Source organism: Guyanagaster necrorhizus (genome assembly GCF_019112545.1).
Source record: "Guyanagaster necrorhizus MCA 3950 unplaced genomic scaffold BT62scaffold_1, whole genome shotgun sequence".
Taxonomy (NCBI): domain Eukaryota; kingdom Fungi; phylum Basidiomycota; class Agaricomycetes; order Agaricales; family Physalacriaceae; genus Guyanagaster; species Guyanagaster necrorhizus.
In genome coordinates this window covers 2334693-2352833 of record NW_025064880.1, presented here as the reverse complement: position 1 = coordinate 2352833, position 18141 = coordinate 2334693, and the positions used below count along the sequence as shown (strand labels likewise).

Genomic DNA, 18141 nt, shown 5'->3' with positions numbered 1-18141 from the left:
TACTGGCTAATGATTCTCAGTTACTAGCATATTCTAGTGTGTTATGCAGAATTTGCAAATTATAGGGCTGGACATGTAGCCTGCATATCACCAACTTGATTAGTTATACAGACTCTGACTGAGCTAACTGTCTTGACACACAATAGAGCATTAGAGGCTATTGCTTCTCTCTTGGATCAGAACTGGTGTCATGGAATGCTAAGTGACAGCAGACTGTAACTCTGTCTTCATGCAAAGCAGAATACATGGCTGTATATGAGGCTACAAAAGAAGCTATCTGGATTCAGGCACTGCTAAAAGATTTGAGACTTGAATATGACCAGGCCACTATAATCAATTGTGACAATAATAGCACTATAAGTCTCTTAGAAGATCTGTCTCTCTATTCAAGCATCAAGCATGTCAATATCAAATACCATTTTATTTGTAAATATATCAAAAACAAAAAAAATCAGACTCAGCTATATTAACACCAAGCACAACATCACTAATTGCTTTACCAAAGCTCTGAATACTATAAGCTTCTTGCATCTGAGAGGGTATATGGGGTTGCACAAGTAGAAGTTGAGGAGAAGTGTTGGCATTCTATTGTTCTTGAGACAATGGATGTCAGATACACCAAAGACAAAAAACTTACATTATTTATAGAAATTACATTGTTCATAGGGTGGCAAATGCCACTCAGTCACAGTAATATAAATATCTCATAAATATCTAGAGCTACCTCAGTCAATTATGCTATAAGCTTCAGACTGAGATATACATTATTTAGAAGTTGGTTTCTCAAAGAAAGCAAGCTCACTGCATAGAATGTTACAATATGTCTGCTTCATATATAAAGCTGGAAAAATCTTTTTGCCTGCTCTTTTGGCATTTGTTGCTTATTTCTTCAAAAAATAGATAGTGCATCATCTATCCAAAGCTCTTTGCAATGATTTTGAATAGTAGAGAGAATGTCTTTCCAAACTTTCATATAGATGGTCACTCATAGCAAGACAATATGTTGATCTTAATATATGGGTTGATGCTTCTTATTAAGAGATCAGTCTCATCATTAGAAATTGATAGGCTGCATGGAAACTGAATAATAAATGGAACACTGATGGCCATGATATAGGATGAGCTAAATCTATCACTGTCAAGATCACTTCACTTTATATGACATCTTTGACTTCTTTTCTTGATGCCAACTTCTCTCTGAACAGTAATAACACAGCAGTCATAGATGCACACAGTATTGAATGCTCTCATAATGGTAAGAGGAATGCTTCCATTCACTGTCTATCCCTTCTTCTTGCTCTTCAGAATTTAATCTTATCTCCTTCTTATGTTGAGTCAAAATTTAATCTTGCTAATTCTATTTTATTGAAGGTCTGCTTGTGCAGATCTGAGCTATGCAGATTCTCTACAGAAGATGCTGCAGCCTGTATTCTCACTTACTATCTCCCTCAGTTATATACAGTCTATATAGCTTATGGTTGTCATCATAACTGATATTCTCATTCAATTCCTTCCACTCATTTCAATGAACATTCTTGAGTTTGAATGTTATCTAAAATCAAACTGTCATCTTATCAGCTACTTGTTCTAGCTGATAAATAGCTGACAAAGTAGAGATCCTCTTACACAGATTTGGTTGATGAAAAACTGTCAACATTGGTATCAGAATATGTGCTCAACAGGTGGTATTCACTCATGACAAACTCTATTACTGAAGATGCCCATAAAAACTATGGTGCTGGCTTATTGCAATTCAATTAGTTTTGTGATACATGTTCTATATCTGAATCACTCAGAATTCCTGCCAGTAAACCACTCCTAGCTTCTTTTGTATCAGATATGAGGACAGGAAAGATCCAAGCATCAATGATTGATTCATGGTTATATAGATTAGCCCTGTGGTAAATGGCAGTAAATAGAGAATGCAGGCTGCAGTTGTTAGACCTAAGCTGCATGTGACTATAACCATATGATAAACTGATGTCACTTCACACTTTGAGTGGAATATCAGAGTTCACTATTTGTGGATTCTAGTTATAATGTGTCAAGGCCTTAAGGATTAGCTCAAGAGAGAATGGTGTGAAAATAAACTTTAGCTTGAAGCTAAGGTTTACCAGCAAGAGCAAGCTCCCTTAAATACTGTACATGCTTGTATTAATTATATGACTATCTATTGTATGTTGTTATATTCTTTGTGCCTATTGTCCTTAGATGTTGCTACTATACATAAAAAGCTGATTGTGCATCATTGGGCAACACTGTTGCATTGAAAGACAATGACCAACTCAGCCTAGTTGTGATGATTAAGCTTGGTCTCATGGTCCTAAGCACTTGTTAGGCACTCTGACTAAGCATAAATAGGGGTTAATCATAGAAAAGAAATAGAATGATGGTGAAATTGTAATATTACCCTCTCCTTAAGACTATCATCTCAATAGCTTAATTTAAGGATAGTTCATAGTTGTGTATGGTCTTCACTGCATCTATATGTTTTTCATTTACCCACTGGTTAGATTTGGAGCTATAGCCCTTTCAACTAACTAGATAATTGACTGTCATCATCATGCCACTGCTGCACACTTTGACTTTTCAGAGTTTATAGTGTAATATTTGATCGATTTTATAATGTTCTTCATTATTGATCAGTTTTGAAGGTGGTGGTGGTGGGTGCTCTTGGTTTGAGAATGCAGGTGCAATATAGGGCATCAGTAATGATTCATTGAAGGCATCATAGATTTTCCAATGGGCTGGCAAGTGGAGGCAATATGCTGAGGCTCCAATCTTTGCGATAATAGAGAAGGGGCCAGTTTATTTGTCATCAAGTTTATGCTTTGGTCTGAAGAGATGTAGATTGGTCATGTCCAGCCAGACCTTGTTGTTGATGGAATAAGTGTGTGCAGAGTGACAGTGTTGATCATACTGGATTTTCATGATGGTGGCCACTTTTTTGAGGGTGGCCTGCATCTCATTGTAGATCTTTGTCATAGTTGTAGTGAAGTCCATAGACATGGAGGTTGTGGTCCATGTCTGCTCAGTTAAAGCAATGTTTGGATGTCATCCATAATTAATAAAGAATGGGGTTTTACCAGTTGCAAAGTGGACTCAATTATTGTGTTGGAAGGCTATAAGGGCTAGCCACTCTACCCAGTCATCCTGTCAGTAATTAATAAAGAGCCAAAGGTATTTCTCAATTTTTTGATTTTCTCTTTCTGTTTGCCTATTGGTTTGTAGATAGTAAGCTGTTAAAGTGTTTTGTTTGATGTTTAGAAGACAATATAAATTGTCTAAGAATTTTGAGATAAATTGCAGGCTCTAATCCAAAATAACCACTTGTGGTATGCCATATTTGCTGTAGACTTTGTCACAAAGGATTTTTGCCCATCCTTCTGACATAAGTTTAGTCAAGCAGATGATAGGAATGATTGCCTTAGAGAACTGATCAACAATGATGATTATGGCATCATATCCATTACATTCTAGTAGATCTGTGACCATGTCTATGGAGATGTGAATCCATAGTGCTGTTGGTATTTTGTTTGGATGAAGAGATGCTGCTTGTGGATAGGTCGATATCTTTTCTTGTTGACAAGTTTCACATCTTTGAATATACCAAGTAATGTCATTGCATAGTTTGAGCCACTAATATTCTTGGATTATGAGTTTCTTAGTTTTAGTGATGCCAGGGTGGCTGGTGGTTGTGTGGTCATGGCAGGTGGTGATGATTTTGCCCCTTAGTGTTTGATCCCTCAAGATGTAAATCCAGCCATCATAGCAAATCAAACTTCCTTCCTTTTTCATTCCTCACTTGTGATTCAGAGAGAGAGCCATCTTCTGGTTCCACTTGCTTGTGTCTCATATAGCACTTTTGATTTGCTCATGAATCTTTTCTTTTGTTGGCATTATCATAGCTCAGAAGTGTTTGGGTCTTAATAATATCACTTCTTTATTATCATATCCTCCTTGGTCATGATTGGTATGGTGATTGAGAAGGTTGGCCTTCTTGTTGGCTATTCTGGCTTTATAGTGCAGAGTATACTGATACTGGCTGAGCTCTATCATCCAATGGGCTTGTCTCTGGTTTAACTTTTGTGGTTGTCAGAAATATCATAGATTTTGATGATCAGTCTATATCTCAAATACTTCTATTGCTCCAATCAGGTAATGCCTCCATTCCTCTAGGGCTAACATGATAGCAAGCAGTTTCTTGTCATAGATCTCATAGTTTCATTCCATAATAGTCAGTGCTTTTAAAAGAAATGCTACTGGTCATCACTTCCTATCTTATTCTTGAGATAGAACAGTGTCAATAGTGCCTTCACTAGAATCAGCTTCTACACTGGACTTTCCATCCTGTGTGGGGATAGTGAGAACTACATTCTTGGCCAGTCATTTTTTAAGATTATCAAATACAGTTTGTTGGAAAGGGCCTCACATCCAGGAGGCATTTCTTATGAGCTGTGTTATAGGCTGAACCATCTTGCTGTAGTCTCAGATAAAACACCAGTAGAAGTTTGTGAATCTGAGGAAGAACTGAAGCTCCTTTTTCTTAGCAGGCTCTGGTCATTCGGTAACTCCTGCCACTTTGATGGGGTTCATTCAAATGCTTCTCTTGCTGATGATGACTCTCAGATATTTGGTCTTGAGTACCTCAAATTCACACTTTTCCACCTTGAGAAACAACTTGTGCTTTCTCATTAATGTGAGCACTTTCTATACCAGTCTCCTATGCTCCTCTATCATTTTTGACATGATCAGAATATCATCAAGATAAATTGTCACCTTTCCAATGGAGATGAGGTCTTTGAATATGTCATTCATTATCCACTAAAAGGTTGCAGGAGAATTAGTGAGTCTAAAGAATATAATAGTAGGCTTGAATAATCCTCTGTTTATCTAGAAGGCAGCTTTTTACTCATCCTCCTCCTTGATCTGGATGTTATTGTATTCCTATCAGACATTAAGCTTGGTGTAGTATTTGGCACCTCAAAGCTTGTCTATTAGTTCCAAGATCAGGAGAAGTGGATAATGATTTTTAATCATTATCTCATTGAGCTTCTGGTAGTCTTGGACTGGTCAGAGTTTGCCATCCTTCTTTTTGATGAAGAAGAATGGTGATGCCATGGGAGATTTTAAGGGTTGAATTCTTCCACTAGACAGGTTCTCATTGAGGAACTTGTCTAGTTCTTGCTGTTTGTTATGCCTAAGAGGATAAGTCTTGCAGTCAAGGTTTGTGTTTGCATTTGAGATTAGTTCAATGGCATGATCCCATGGTTTTAGCTCAGGGAGCTCATCAAAACTTTCTTTTTTGAACAGATCTTTAAAGTTCCAAACCTATTTGGGTACCATCTCTTTGAATGTTTTCTCCTCTTTCCACTTGTTGGCCTTGGCTATCAGATTATTGGCATGATGTATAGCAAGAATGGTTTCTCCATCCTTCATCTTCTCATCCTACTGATTCTCAGGATCTTCATTAAGCAACTCAAAGAGTAGCTTTCAGCATCTGCACTAGGCAAATATTATTTTCTCAGTTTTTCAATTGATCAGCAGATTGTGTCTAATCAGCCAATCATGACTAAGAAATATTTCCTTAGTCCTTAAGTCAGTCATAGCTAAATCAATCTGTTTGGAGTGATCACCAATGGTAAGTTGAAGTTTGACAAACTTGGTGATCAATCTGGCTTGGTTCTTTGTCCTGTTGGCATTGTAAATGGAGATCAGAGCCACTGTGGTCCAAGTGGAGAGTTGATGCTTATTGACAAAAGCTCAGTTAATCAAACTCTCTATACAGCCACTGTTGATTAGAGCAGTGACAGCATAAATTGATCGAGATGTAAGGGTTTTGATTTGTGTCTTAGCTAGTAGATCTCATCCTGGTGTTTTAGACTGATAGATGAACTTCCATGGTCCTTAAAGTTTGTCGAGCCACTTTAAGGCTCAACAGTGCTTGGTCTTTCTCATTTCTTTGACCATCTCATCAACCACTTCTTCAGCCTGAGTTTTGTATATCCAATTCTTGAGTATGGCTTTTGTCACTATTTCATTTTTAGCATCTTTGATGGCCTGCCAGGTCCATTCAATATCAAATAGCTTGAGCCAATCAGTGAGGCCCACTGCTCCTGTTTGGCCTTTAGGCATTTGAGTTTTTGTTTGCAATTCATTGGTGTACTGAGCAGATAATTGGGGTATATTTGAATGCATGTTTAAGTTAGGCATAGGAGTATCTACAGAAGTACTGTCAGTCTGACTAGTGGCTGTTATGTGCACATCATGAAAGTCCTTGGCTGATCCAGTAGAATCACTCACTAATTGACTCTGTCTTTTACTTTCTCCACCTTTGTCTCTATACTAAGTTTCTTGTCTTCTTTCTGTAGCTTGGCAATTTGTGTCCAGATGTCCTCATGGATCTGCTTCTTCTTTGGGCAGTCCTTGGCCATATGGCCCTTCTGCCTGCAGTTGAAGCACTTCCCTTCTTTCTTCATCTGGTCTATATCTATGGGCTTTTCTGCTCCTGTATATATTGTTTCAGTTTCAGTCTTTTGTGCACTATAGATTAGGGCCATTGAGATTCTCTATGATTTTCCAGCAGTTGTCCCTGATGATTTGGAGTTGTTTGGAGTTGGCAGGGTCAGCTTCTTTGAGTAATCTTGCAGCATTGATTGTTCTGCTTTCTGCCTTTGTCACTCCTTGTACATCTCAATAATCCTTTCCTTCCATTTATCATATCCAACTGGCATCAGTACTTTGATGCCAATGGCAGAGATTATCATGACATATGAGGAGAGGATGCCTCTCTTGAGGATCTCAATCATTCATCCATCATTGGCTGTGTCTTCTCAGATTCTGATGAGCTTCATGAGCCACTCTAGCTCATCAAAGTAATCCATGGCTGCCTTATCACCTATTTTGTAATCTTTGATTTTTTGTTTATAAACTTCTTGTACTACTAGGTTGATGAATTTGTCATGAAGCATTTGTTTGAAAACCAGCTATAAGAGATATTGGTAGTGTCTCTGGATTGAGGATTGGAAGCTCAGAGAGATAAGAATCCACCAAGTCTTCACCTTCTCTTCTAGGTACAAGGCTGTGAAAATGATCTTATTCATATTAGTGCCAAGGTATCCAATATAAACTTCAAAGTACTGTTTGCAGTCAACCAAAAACTGGTCAATATCATCAGATACCTCTTTAAAGGAGTGGGATTTGTGAAGTAAGTCTGGTTTGCATTATAGGATGGCTGCATTGTCAAGTAGCATGCCTATTGAGTTGGGCTATTCAGAGAAAGGAGGGTGATTTCATTCTCATAGAGGTCCAGAGAATGAATGAAGAGAGTTATCATCTGTGATGGGACTTTTCTGCAGTGCTGTTTCTTTTTGGATGATGATGCCATCTCATACTATGAATCTCAGTCAGACAGCTTCAGAGTCATTCTTGACTGTTTTCTTCTCTATCTCACTTCTGGTGGCTTTGTCAGATAGAGGCTGGGCTTCTAGGATTTGGCTTTTCTTGCTGATCCAGGGGTTTTGATAGAAGCTTGGTGGTCTGATCAGCTAAGGTTGAGTTTGAGATAGCCAAGTTGCCATAGATTGAAAGAAGGGGGTGGAGTATAAAAATGTACTTTAAATTGATAGAGCCATGTACTCAGCTTATTTCAGGGTGACCAGGAGTGACTATGGTATTAGTCAAATTGACAGTGGCAGCTGATATTCTGAAGGTCTGCTGATCAGGTTCTCAGGATAGTTTCTGTTGTATTGCTAGGCAGCATAGTCTATCACCATATATCTCAATACTTCTGCTTATTTATTAGATTCAGAATGAAGATACATTTGTCCTATGTACAATGCCAACCAGTTGGCATCACACCATAAAAATTTTATCTCCTTCTCATATAGCTCTTAATACTCCTGGGTCCTTGCTCTCTAGATTTCCTCCTTTAGTGCTTCTTTATCTGTATCTTCCATCAGACTATAAGTGAGCTTCCCATCAGCATGTGGCAGTTTGCTGTCTTCAGTTTCTTCATCTTCTTTGAGCTCATTCATCTCTACCTCTTTCTCTAGGGGGAAAACAGCAGATGGGTCATAGAAAGTCCTCTCATCCCTTAGTAGTTGTACCATCTTTGTTGATCTGCTGCTCTGGCTGGGTGCTGAGCCTAGTGGTGGGGCCTGAAAAGTCTGATGTGTTGAAGTAGGTAGTGGCAGGCTGACTCCTGATATCAGAGTCATACTGGTTTCCTTCTCATGCTCATGCTGCCTCTACTCACTCATGATAGAGGTGGATGTTCTGTCAGTATCTATTATTAAGAAGCTGCCTGACCACTCAGCTTCTGAGAAACCCTCAGAGAGCATGAGTGGAGATGTGGGCATTACTAGATGCTTATAGCCTGTAGTGTCCAAGGACAAACTTGTTGTCTCTGAATGCTGTGTCAGCACTAGAAGTTTATTGGAGAAGGGAATACTGAAGAGTTAAAGGGCATCAGGAGGGTTCTGGGATATTGTTCTGAGCAGGAGGAGAGATTCCATCATATTTTGCTTGGGCCTCATCAGCTGTAAGGATTTTCATGTCTCACCAGTGTGCTGGAGCTCAGGGGTTGGAATCTGTGATACTGGGCTCTCTAAAGACTGGGGTCGAGAGAGATCGATCAGCATATACTGGCACAAGTATGGATGTGATCTTGGGCTGGAGTCTGTACCAGTTGGAGATGTCAGCCCTCTCCAGTCAGACCCTCTCAATGTTCTGCTGCTGCTTCTAATGCTGCTGATCATACTCAGTGGCCTTGACTGCCTGCCTCCTTCTATTGATGATGCACTTCTTAAGCTCACTATAAACTGGCTGTAGAGCATTTCACTGTCTTTGTTCCTCCTGCTGGAGAGCTTTGTCATAGTTGAATGGAACATTAAAGTCCTAAATGGAGAATAGCCAGTGAATGATTTTGTTTCTATTTTTTCTGAATTGTTGCTCATCATTGAGTTGATCTGAGGGGGTCTGCCCCATCCCATCACTTGTCCTAATAGAGTTGTGGGCTAGGCTTGAGGCACTCTAAGACTGGCTTCAAGATGTTATGCTGTGGGATCCTAAAGCCATCTGAGTGGCATCAAGGAAATCTTAGGCATGGTCAGCAATCTCATGAGTGTGTGAGATGCTGAAAGAGTTGGGAGAGAGTTATCAGCTATTCTCCTGGATGTTTTCTTCTTAGTCAGAAATGGGAGTTGAGATCCAAAGATTCCTGAATCCTGCAATGCAAGGGTCACAGTCTCAGCTAGCTCTTCTGAAAGGGTATTAATGTCTTTCTTCTTCTTGAACATCCTCTTAATATGGGCAGCTAAGCTCAGCTTTGGGTAAGAGACTTGTTGGAGGCTGGTAGAATATTCATCAGGATTCAGAGATGTCATATAGAGAAAGGTCTGAGGTTACATTGTGTAGAATATATTGAATGTGTTGAAACTCATTATAGTGTCTGATAGTCTAGATGGTAATTGAATGGCATCTCCAGCACAGCTAGATGATCATCAATAATCCCAATAGGATTCCAACAATTGATGCAAGAAGTTCAAAGAACTCTCAGTCAAAGTTCAGGTCTGATGTGTTGATAGAGGGCATTTAGTCTCCTCCACACTATAGTGCATGAGGAAAGAAAAAGAGAAGCTTTGAGCTAATTGTTAGACCCAAGCTGCACATGACTATAACCACATGATAAACTGATGTCACTTTGCACTTTGAGTGGAACATCAGAGTTTACTATTTGTGGATTCTAGTTATAATGCATCAAAGCCTTAAGGATTGGCTCAAGAGAGAATGGTGTGAAAATAAACTTTAGCTCAAAGCTGGAGTTTACCAGCAAGGGTGAGCTCCCTTAAATACTGTATACACTTGTACTAATTATATGGCTACCTATTGTGTGTTGTTGTATCCTTTGTGCCCATTGTCCTTAGATGTTGCTACTGTATATAAAAAGCTGATTGTGCATCATTGGGCAACACTGTTGCATTGAAAGACAATGACCAACTCAGCCTAGTTGTGATGACTAAGCTTGGTCTCACAGTCCTAAGCACTCATTAGACACTCTGACTAAGCATAAATAGGGGTTAATCATAGAAAAGAAATAGAATGATGATGAAATCATAACAGCAGCATCTTCTGTGGAGAATGCCTGCATAGCCTAGATCTGCTCATGCAGATCTCTGATGAAATAGAATCTTAAACATGTTCTAACTATGGAATTATCCTCTCTTGTAGAAGAAAATTTGTTTCAAGTTTAAACTCTTGAAATAAGATCAGCAAGATTAAATTTCAACTCAACATAAGAAGGAGATAAAGTTAAATTCTGAGAAACAAGAAAAGAGGATAAATAACAAATAAAAACATTCCTCTGAGTATTGCAAAAGCATCCAGTACTGTGCATATCTATGACTGCCATGTTATCACTATTTAGAGGGAAGTCAGCATCAAGAAAGGAAGTCAAAGATGTCACATAAAGTGCAGCAATCTTGGCAGGGTGAAATGGTGCTGGCCATGAGAAAAAAAGTGAAACAAACTCTTGATGCATAGGTCAGCACCTTATAAGCACTGTCCTCACATAGTTGGATGGCTCTCCACATTCATAATAGGTGCAAGTATGACCAACATTTTTGTGGAGGCAGTCTGAAACAACCACTAGACCAATAATCAAACTCAACTTTTTTCATCTGAGTTTTCATCCTGAACCATAGAGTATCCATCATGCCTCATAGTTCTCTGTGGTAAATAATCCTTATTTTCATTGGTCAATCATCTCTGAGTGCTGAGTGTCTATCAGAGTAAGTTCTCTTTTCCAATGCAATTCCAGATGCAAGAATAATAATGGACTTTTTCTTGGTCCTTATTCTCTAGCTTAAATAGATACTCACATCTCAGTGGTTGATAGAAAAAGCTGAGATGTGTGGGGCAGTGCATCATATAATAGGAAGAAAAATCAAATAGTAAGAATCCTTATTCATGTCATACTAACTCTACATCTAACAAACAGTCATCTCAGTTTCTCACTCTGAAAAACACTGAGTCCTCATACTCTCAAACACTGAAACAATCATGCCTATGACCACTGGCATGGTTGACTTTGTCATCAATAGAACAGCATATCAGACTTGGTACATGATCATCAGCAACCTCAAGGCCTCAGACAAGATGCCTCTCATTGCTTTATATGGTGGGCCAGAGATGTCTCACTGTTAGTGTTTGTGTATATGTTGCACTATATAGCAGAGCTGATTTTTGACTCTAGTATGCTGTGAGTATGGTTTTTCTGTATGTCAAACAACTAAAACTGAATGGCATGGAAAGTCACACAAGATAATCTATGAAAAAGCTGGATAAGTGTTTTCCTAGGTCCATGCAGGCTCTACATTAAATTCCAGTCTAGAATACCCATTGTGCTATATGACCAGATTGGTAATGGCACCTCAAGCCATGTAAAGGATGTTTCCAAAGAATTCTGGAAGCCTGAGTTGTTCAGGGATGAATTGGACATCCTCCTCACATATTTAGGTATTTCTGACAGGTTCGATCTGTTAGGCCATTCCTGGGGAGATACACAAGTCTGCACTTCCCTACCTATCAAGATATTGATATTGGAGTCTGAAGATGCTGGCAGAACATTATGTGGCTGCATGGGTGCCTAACGGATTGAGGCGGCTCATCATCACCAACACTCCGGCTTCAGCAGACTTGTTTGAACAATGCACCAATGCCCTTTGGAACAATTCCAGGTGATCTTGCCAAGATGCTGTGAAAACATGAGGTGGAAGGGACCACAGGCTCACTTGAGTACCAAGAGACGATGATGACATTCCACAAGAAGCACATCTGTGCTATGAACTGATAGCTATAGAGCTCACGCAGAGTTTTGGAGAGGTAATGAAAAATCCAATGGTCTATTCTACCATGTATGTGGTATGTTGGAGTCTAGGATTCGTGAACTGATGACGTCTATGCAGGTGGAGTAGTTTGGACTTCAATATGACCAGTAAAAAGACTGGAGCATAATCGGTATCCTACACAATATAAAGGCTCCAATGCTCTTGCTAAGCATTCCTCTTGACAAAGTTTATCCAGTCGCCTGCACACCCTGGTTCCATGGAATTCCCAAAATCAAATGGGTAGAATTCCAACACAGCATGCATTTGGCACAGTTTGAGGAACCTCAGAAGTAAGATGAGTTGCTTTTTGACACAGAGCTTGTACTTATGGAAAGTCAGATACTTTGAAGTAGTCTTGGAATTCTTAAATGCTATATAGTCTAGTTGAAAATGCTGTTTTTCAGTTCAATAATCAATATATGTACTGATGACCTTTGTTGTCATCCATCCTGGAGGGAATCAGTGGACTTGAGATTGATCAGAGATATCTCTAGGGAATTTAGTATGTATAGACTTGTGTGCCAGAACAGCTTGCTCTGGATGACATGAATGTCATGATGGACAGTCAAATTGGCAATGTAGGAACACATACTGGTAGATTTCTGGTGGTCAGGACAGCTCTAATGATGCCAAAAGAAAAACTGCGAATTGCATGAGCCTTTTCAGTGTCAGGTTAGCTGGTATCAAGCCTACTGCATTCATGTCATATGTAGAAGTGTCCAAGGCTCAGGTCTCAGGTTTCGTGTCGGGACTGAGCCGATCTCTCTTTGCATAATATCTTGCCACATTTTCAGCTCAGACATTCACTCCACAGAAAAAAAACACAGGAGCATTTTCTGACATCATATACTGGATATCATCAAGTACTCCCCTTTCAAGCGTAAACGACGATGAGTTACAAAGTACAACGGAATTGACAGTCATTTAGTATATCTACACCGGCTATTGAAGCCCACGATTCTGAAGCTTATCTGTGTTTGCCGACATTCTCACTATTCAAATTGATCGATGAGTGTTTGAGAAGAGACCTGACAACAACGAAGGCTTACGGAAACTGGCCAGCAAAATTCCCGGCTGGTGAATACCTGCAAACGACGTATTTTGATGGTTGCTGGAAGATGGTTCCGCCTCTGCAACTAGCTATAGCGCAGGCTACTTGCTTGCTGCTCTTCCAAACAACCTGTGATAGTATTTGAATCAGAAATCTGGATGACGCCGCCGGAAGGAACAGGTAATACCTGAGTGAAGTGACCAGTAGTACTGGAAAAGCCAGGGTGATTATCTGTCCTCAAAGGTGAGATATGTTAAGTAGTTACAAGGGAAGCGTACAGTCATATTTTGCTGAATGTAAGATCATTTATAAGCAGACCATTCTGGGGAAAGCTTGTATGAGCTTACAGGCTTCATCCATCCAGCTCTTGAGACCACTGGAGAACCCATAAGAGTTCCCGGTTCCGGCAGCCTATAGGGAACGATGGGTGTCGACTCAGTAGTCTGACAGCCCTATAAACTCACCAGGTTCTCCCCGTACTTTCCTTGCCCGTCACTGGGTATAATTTGGGAATAAGGCTTCTGACATGGGGTATGCCTACCTGTGTTGAAACTTGCACTGACTAGCCCATTGTGAAGCACCCGGGTACAGGGCATCGCTCCATGTAAGAGGTTTGGCGCCGTATTGAGCCCTATACTCATTGTGCTGCCTCACGATGGACGTTTTCCAGTCTTCGAGGATGGAAGTGTCTCCATCCATTCCGAATTCAGATTCCCCATCAAAGGCGAGCGGCTCAAAGACGATCTGACCAGCCTCGCGGAGGTAAGGCTCGTTATCGACGTCGAGGACCTCACAGTCTCTTGGAAGCGTAGACGCAGACCCGAGGATGGCGAGGATGGCGGCAACAATAAGGGATACTTGGAATTGCATGTTTCCTATGTAGCTTTTAGATTTGTTGCGAAACTGAAGAACCGAAGACCTACCAGTCGACTTATATAAACTATATAAAGCCTGCACAGCCACCTGACCGTAATCCCTAAGGCCGAGACAGCAACCGCTCATAGATTGAGTAACAAGTTTAGCTTTCTTTCAGCCTAGAATAAATGTCGGTGCGTCCTTGGCACGAATGGGACCGGATCACAAGGTATCGCTGGCACAGTCAAACATCCTTGCTTTGCGGAGAATATATGGACTTCAAGTCAAAATGAGATGAAAGCAGACGTTTTTGAAAGTATTTTACGTGTCCGGGTTCACAACACAGAGTTATTTGAATGGCTTTTGAGGCTGGAGACTGAGACCGAGGTAACTCCGAATCAGTACTGTAGAGTCTTGCATTGCTTCGATGTGCAGCTGGTGGGAGCGCTAGTCAAATCTGGACGCTACACAGAAAACTCTGAAACATGTTGTGGAGAGGTAACAAAGAGTGGAAGGCATTGGGCAAGAAACGAGAAGTATGTATTTTTCTGCATTGCCACGTGTTAGCTTCGCAAATGTCAAGGCGGGTCTCGACAAACCTCAAGAAATTACGAAAGAATTGTTATCCATGTTTCCAAAAATTGATAATGGGACACTCACAAACAAAGATGTATCACTAGCTGATGGTCATCTCCTAGTCCCACTTACTTATTTGATTACTTGTAGTACGTTATTGCCCGAGATTACCGCCTATTACCGTGTATATAGTATTCTTTTTATAGCGGTATACTAAGTACATTACTTGGAATTATGAAAGGGGATACTACGCATACTCTGGTAGTGATAAACTGGTAGCGATAATCATCAATGGTGGGTATCAGGGGACGTGTCAAAAATGGTCGGTAGAACTGTCGTGAAAAAGAGCGTAAAAGGAGTTCATGTGCTATGTGGTAGTCGAAGTGACACCAACATTCATTTCTGCATTAGAGGGAGAAGGGGATGGCATGGCTATGAGAACCGAAACTCGGAAGGCCTCTTGGATAGTCTCCTTTTCGTCGATAGAAAAGTGGGAGGGGAGACTGTCGCAAGACGTCACGGTGCTCTTTGAAACACTGGATAGCGACTGGATTTCTGCCTTCTTGAAGAAAAATCGTCTAACTTTCGGCGATGGTGGTGGTATTGGAGTGGAAACGGGTAAGGGCAGTTTTTCGATAGATAAAGGCTAGGAAGGAATTTAAGCATTATATATAGCCGGAAGGTCAGGGTGACTCACTCTTATGTCATTCCATGAGAATGTTGATGATGGAGTACCTAACCATATCTCGTGGCATTGAGGCATTTCCTTCGACGGTAAGATCCCAAACGGAGGAAGGATGCCATCCTCGGCCTGGAATCTTCTCCGTCTGCGCATTCTGCTCATCCAAAATAACGTAAAGCATAGCCCGACCACAAGGATTGCAGCAAGAAGGCCAAAGACGATATAACTATAAGACAAATCAAAGGGTTATGCAGTATACTTGTATCAAAGGGGGGAAGACGTACGTGACTGATTTCCCCTGCAACGTTTGCATCTGCAGAACTGAGGACGATTGGTCCGTGGACGACATCTTAGGACTGAGCTGGCAAGCGTGAGATCAAATCCTCGGGCTTTAAGACTGGCATCGTGGAAGCCTCCTTTTCAGGGAACAACAACGAGTTACCGACGCAGACCCGATAATGAAGGTCGATCAATGGAGGATATACCGGCCGCAGACATCATCCGAGCTAAAACATTCACTCGCCGCTGTCGGTGGAACGGCCTGGAGAATGAGCTACTATGAGACTTAAATGCACCGTATACCTGAGTCCAAGGCTAAGAACCGTTGAACATTCAGAACCAAGCGGCCGCGCTTGGAACTACAGACCATAGAACTCGAAGAAATTTTGAGCAGAGGAGACTGAGGAGAGCAACAATATCCTTGGTCCCACGACTTCGCAAGAACCACAGGTCCGAGATTATCGGAGTAGCTATCGACGTCGACCCGCCCGGGCTCGGCCATGCGATCCACAGTGTGAGACTAAAAATAACCCCGAGTAGCGGAACAACGGCAGAAAACTCCGCTGTGCTCAATATTAACACTTAGGCGTGCGCAGTTAAGATTATGCGTCTTTGTCTCGAATCATCCTAGCGTCCTGCTATACCGATTCGGCACTGGCAGGTTTAGTTCATTAGCCAAACGGCTTTCACAGTATCATTCAAGTCAAGACTTGTATTCCATTAATACGTTATCTATTCTGTAAACACAATTAGGTCGCCATTCTCAGAAGAAAAGCCTCCGACGACATGCCTCTTTTCTATTCTTTTTTTTTTTCAATCTAGGACGCGTTTGCAAGACGTGGGTTGGACTTGACTATGACGGTTTTAATCTCCTCTGCTATTGCTTTCGCTAAAAGGGGAGGCAGAGCGTTTGCGACATTGACCGGATGAGCTGGAGAGACGGCCGCTGCAAACAAGCGCGCTTAACTGGTTGTACTGATCTTTCAGAGACCCGCTGAAATCCCACGAGTCCTATCGACACATCAATGTCGATATGAATCAGGAATGTGATAAGAAGTACTCACCAGGAACGAGAGGGCTCGTGCCATCTCTGAATGGACGTTGTGGATTGTCTGATGCTCTGGCCAGGAACGTTCCGGGCCTAAGTAATGTGTCATCCACTCACTTGTTTGCCGGCACTTCCACTTTTCCGACGGCACGGTTAGCAAGGCTAGGGTCCCATCAGCTCACATAACTAGAGGAAACACCCAAGAGAAAACTTGCCAGGTAGAGGCTCATTCCAATCTGCGACAGTACGTGAGTCATCCCATTTTGTGAAATCGGGAGTGACACAGCCAGCGCAGTGTCGGGAAACGGGCTGAAAACCATCTACCGGATGAGAAACTACGCTCTTGAGGCCTGATCCGGTAGCTTGACACGTTGTGTTCTTCCAATCAAGATCGCCGATAGCATCTTGAAGAGTCTTCGTTGGTGCAAAATGATAGCTGGAACTGTGCGTGGGTGACGGAAGCTCAGGCATAGGCTGAGTCGGCGCCGCGGCAATAAGAACCAGTCTATTCCTCACGATGGAGACTCCAAAATCCTTAGCTTTAGCACGCCATAAGTGAAACTGTATCCTTGCTTCAATATTTGATACTGAAGCTTCCTAAGATCGCCGATATTATCCGTAGACAGCTGGTCCTGTCCTGTTAGCTGTGTGACCCAAATATTGTATAGATGGACTACGGACCACGGGGTAGTTGTATACCTGAAGCATACTTAATCAGATGACGCTGAGAATAACAAGAATAGCAACGACGTACAACATAGGCAGGTTTGAAGGTATTGATAACTTGTATAACCGGATGTTTGTCCATTGCGTATATACCAGACGGAGGACAAACAGATATCACTGCGCTCTGGAACGGATTCTTTGACCACGAGTAACCTAAGAAGGTATCGAAGGATATAGGATAGCAGTAAGGCAATTATTCTGAAGAACGGTCAGCAAGTGAGTGAAGATCGGCAACACCTACATACCCGAAAAGCTTCTCCTGCTGCGTCGCTTGCTTCGGCGCCAAACTGAGAAGTAAAGCCAGCATCTTTGAAACCGCAAAACGCGCCTCCGACTCCACAAAACAGGTCGCCGAAATTTAGAGAATCTATTCTGTGCGGGGTGAATTTCTTTAGCCCAAGTTTTCGAGTACCAAGGTCCTCGGGAACTGCGACGAAACTCTCTATAGTTCCTGGTTTGCACACACGGGTGTGCTGAAGAGCCCAGTTACAAATAAAACGGCGAGTGGCACCAGTAGTGGCTGACTCCAGTTTATGGGTGACCTGCACATATTCGTGGACTTTGACAATCGCTCTTGCACTGAACGTCTCTGAGTCCCAGCGAATTCCGATCCTGAGCTCATCTCCTGTAAACAGAAGAAAGAGACCGTCATCGGGCGCGTCAGGATGGACAAGGATCCATTTGATGTACCGAGATAGGCCTAGCACCGCGCCGTTCGACGCTTCGTCAGGAGGATCTTGGGGATAGTGGACGGAGTGAACGTAAATGACCGCTTCATGGATGGTACCATCGCAGCTCTTCAACTGTACCATGTAGTAATTGCCGACTTCAACTTTCTGGTGATCAATGAAGGTAGATACGACCGGGATGTACGACGTCGGTAAGTTATCAGAGTCCTAAAAGCATGGTCAGGGAAGTGCGTACAGAAGGAAAGAAGACAGTATTTGCCGTCCAGGCTGCCTTTGCGACGAACTTGTCTTGAATACGTTCTGTCATGAAATTGGCCTGGATATCGACAGGCATTTCATCGTATCCG

The 18141-nt window shown here is 41.6% G+C and overlaps 6 protein-coding genes across 6 annotated transcripts; 2 read left to right on the top strand and 4 right to left on the bottom strand.

Moving 5' to 3' along the window:
• Positions 1–11393: 11393 nt before the first annotated feature.
• BT62DRAFT_879195 (uncharacterized protein) lies at positions 11394–11742 on the top strand (the record flags this gene model as incomplete). Its single annotated transcript, XM_043182583.1, has 2 exons — positions 11394–11567; positions 11614–11742. Coding segments are annotated over 2 exons (303 nt in total), but the record flags the coding sequence as incomplete, so codon positions are not given.
• Positions 11743–12002: 260 nt separating this feature from the next.
• Positions 12003–12267, top strand: BT62DRAFT_880252 (uncharacterized protein; the record flags this gene model as incomplete). The annotated part of the gene is made up of 2 exons (XM_043182619.1): positions 12003–12178; positions 12228–12267. Coding segments are annotated over 2 exons (216 nt in total), but the record flags the coding sequence as incomplete, so codon positions are not given.
• Positions 12268–12737: 470 nt separating this feature from the next.
• BT62DRAFT_925693 (PR-1 protein) lies at positions 12738–13836 on the bottom strand. Its single transcript, XM_043184876.1, has 7 exons — positions 13481–13836; positions 13404–13434; positions 13287–13350; positions 13218–13229; positions 13127–13170; positions 12938–13068; positions 12738–12880 (listed from the first exon to the last, which is right to left on the bottom strand). The coding sequence occupies exons 1-7, from the start codon at positions 13807–13809 to the stop codon at positions 12856–12858; spliced, it is 636 nt and encodes a 211-aa protein (XP_043046658.1). The 5' UTR covers positions 13810–13836; the 3' UTR covers positions 12738–12855.
• A 741-nt stretch (positions 13837–14577) lies between these two features.
• BT62DRAFT_990088 (uncharacterized protein) lies at positions 14578–15801 on the bottom strand. The gene is made up of 3 exons (XM_043190200.1): positions 15337–15801; positions 15068–15278; positions 14578–15016 (listed from the first exon to the last, which is right to left on the bottom strand). Exons 1-3 carry the CDS (start codon positions 15399–15401, stop codon positions 14738–14740), a joined length of 555 nt encoding a protein of 184 aa, XP_043046657.1. The 5' UTR covers positions 15402–15801; the 3' UTR covers positions 14578–14737.
• Positions 15802–16195: 394 nt separating this feature from the next.
• On the bottom strand, positions 16196–17187 carry BT62DRAFT_999189 (uncharacterized protein; the record flags this gene model as incomplete). Its single annotated transcript, XM_043190778.1, has 7 exons — positions 16196–16342; positions 16396–16472; positions 16531–16541; positions 16591–16821; positions 16896–17011; positions 17061–17078; positions 17134–17187. The coding sequence occupies 7 exons, from the start codon at positions 17185–17187 to the stop codon at positions 16196–16198; spliced, it is 654 nt and encodes a 217-aa protein (XP_043046656.1).
• Positions 17188–17346: 159 nt separating this feature from the next.
• Positions 17347–18128, bottom strand: BT62DRAFT_990087 (uncharacterized protein; the record flags this gene model as incomplete). The annotated part of the gene is made up of 2 exons (XM_043190199.1): positions 17347–18001; positions 18030–18128. Coding segments are annotated over 2 exons (753 nt in total), but the record flags the coding sequence as incomplete, so codon positions are not given.
• Between the last annotated feature and the right edge of the window lie 13 nt (positions 18129–18141).

Bases quoted from the DNA above. Each gene is read 5' to 3' on its own strand.
- BT62DRAFT_925693 (XM_043184876.1), bottom strand. From the start codon at position 13,809: ATGCAATTCCAAGTATCCCTTATTGTTGCCGCCATCCTCGCCATCCTC. The intron at 13,435-13,480 runs GTAGGCATACCC...AATTATACCCAG, and splicing joins CAGTGCAAGTTTCAACACAG to TGACGGGCAAGGAAAGTACG. The intron at 12,881-12,937 runs GTAAGCCTTCGT...CAATTTGAATAG, and splicing joins AATTTTGCTGGCCAGTTTCC to TGAGAATGTCGGCAAACACA.
- BT62DRAFT_990088 (XM_043190200.1), bottom strand. From the start codon at position 15,401: ATGTCGTCCACGGACCAATCGTCCTCAGTTCTGCAGATGCAAACGTTG. The intron at 15,279-15,336 runs GTACGTCTTCCC...TTTGTCTTATAG, and splicing joins TTGCAGGGGAAATCAGTCAC to TTATATCGTCTTTGGCCTTC. The intron at 15,017-15,067 runs GTGAGTCACCCT...ATTCCTTCCTAG, and splicing joins TCTCATGGAATGACATAAGA to CCTTTATCTATCGAAAAACT.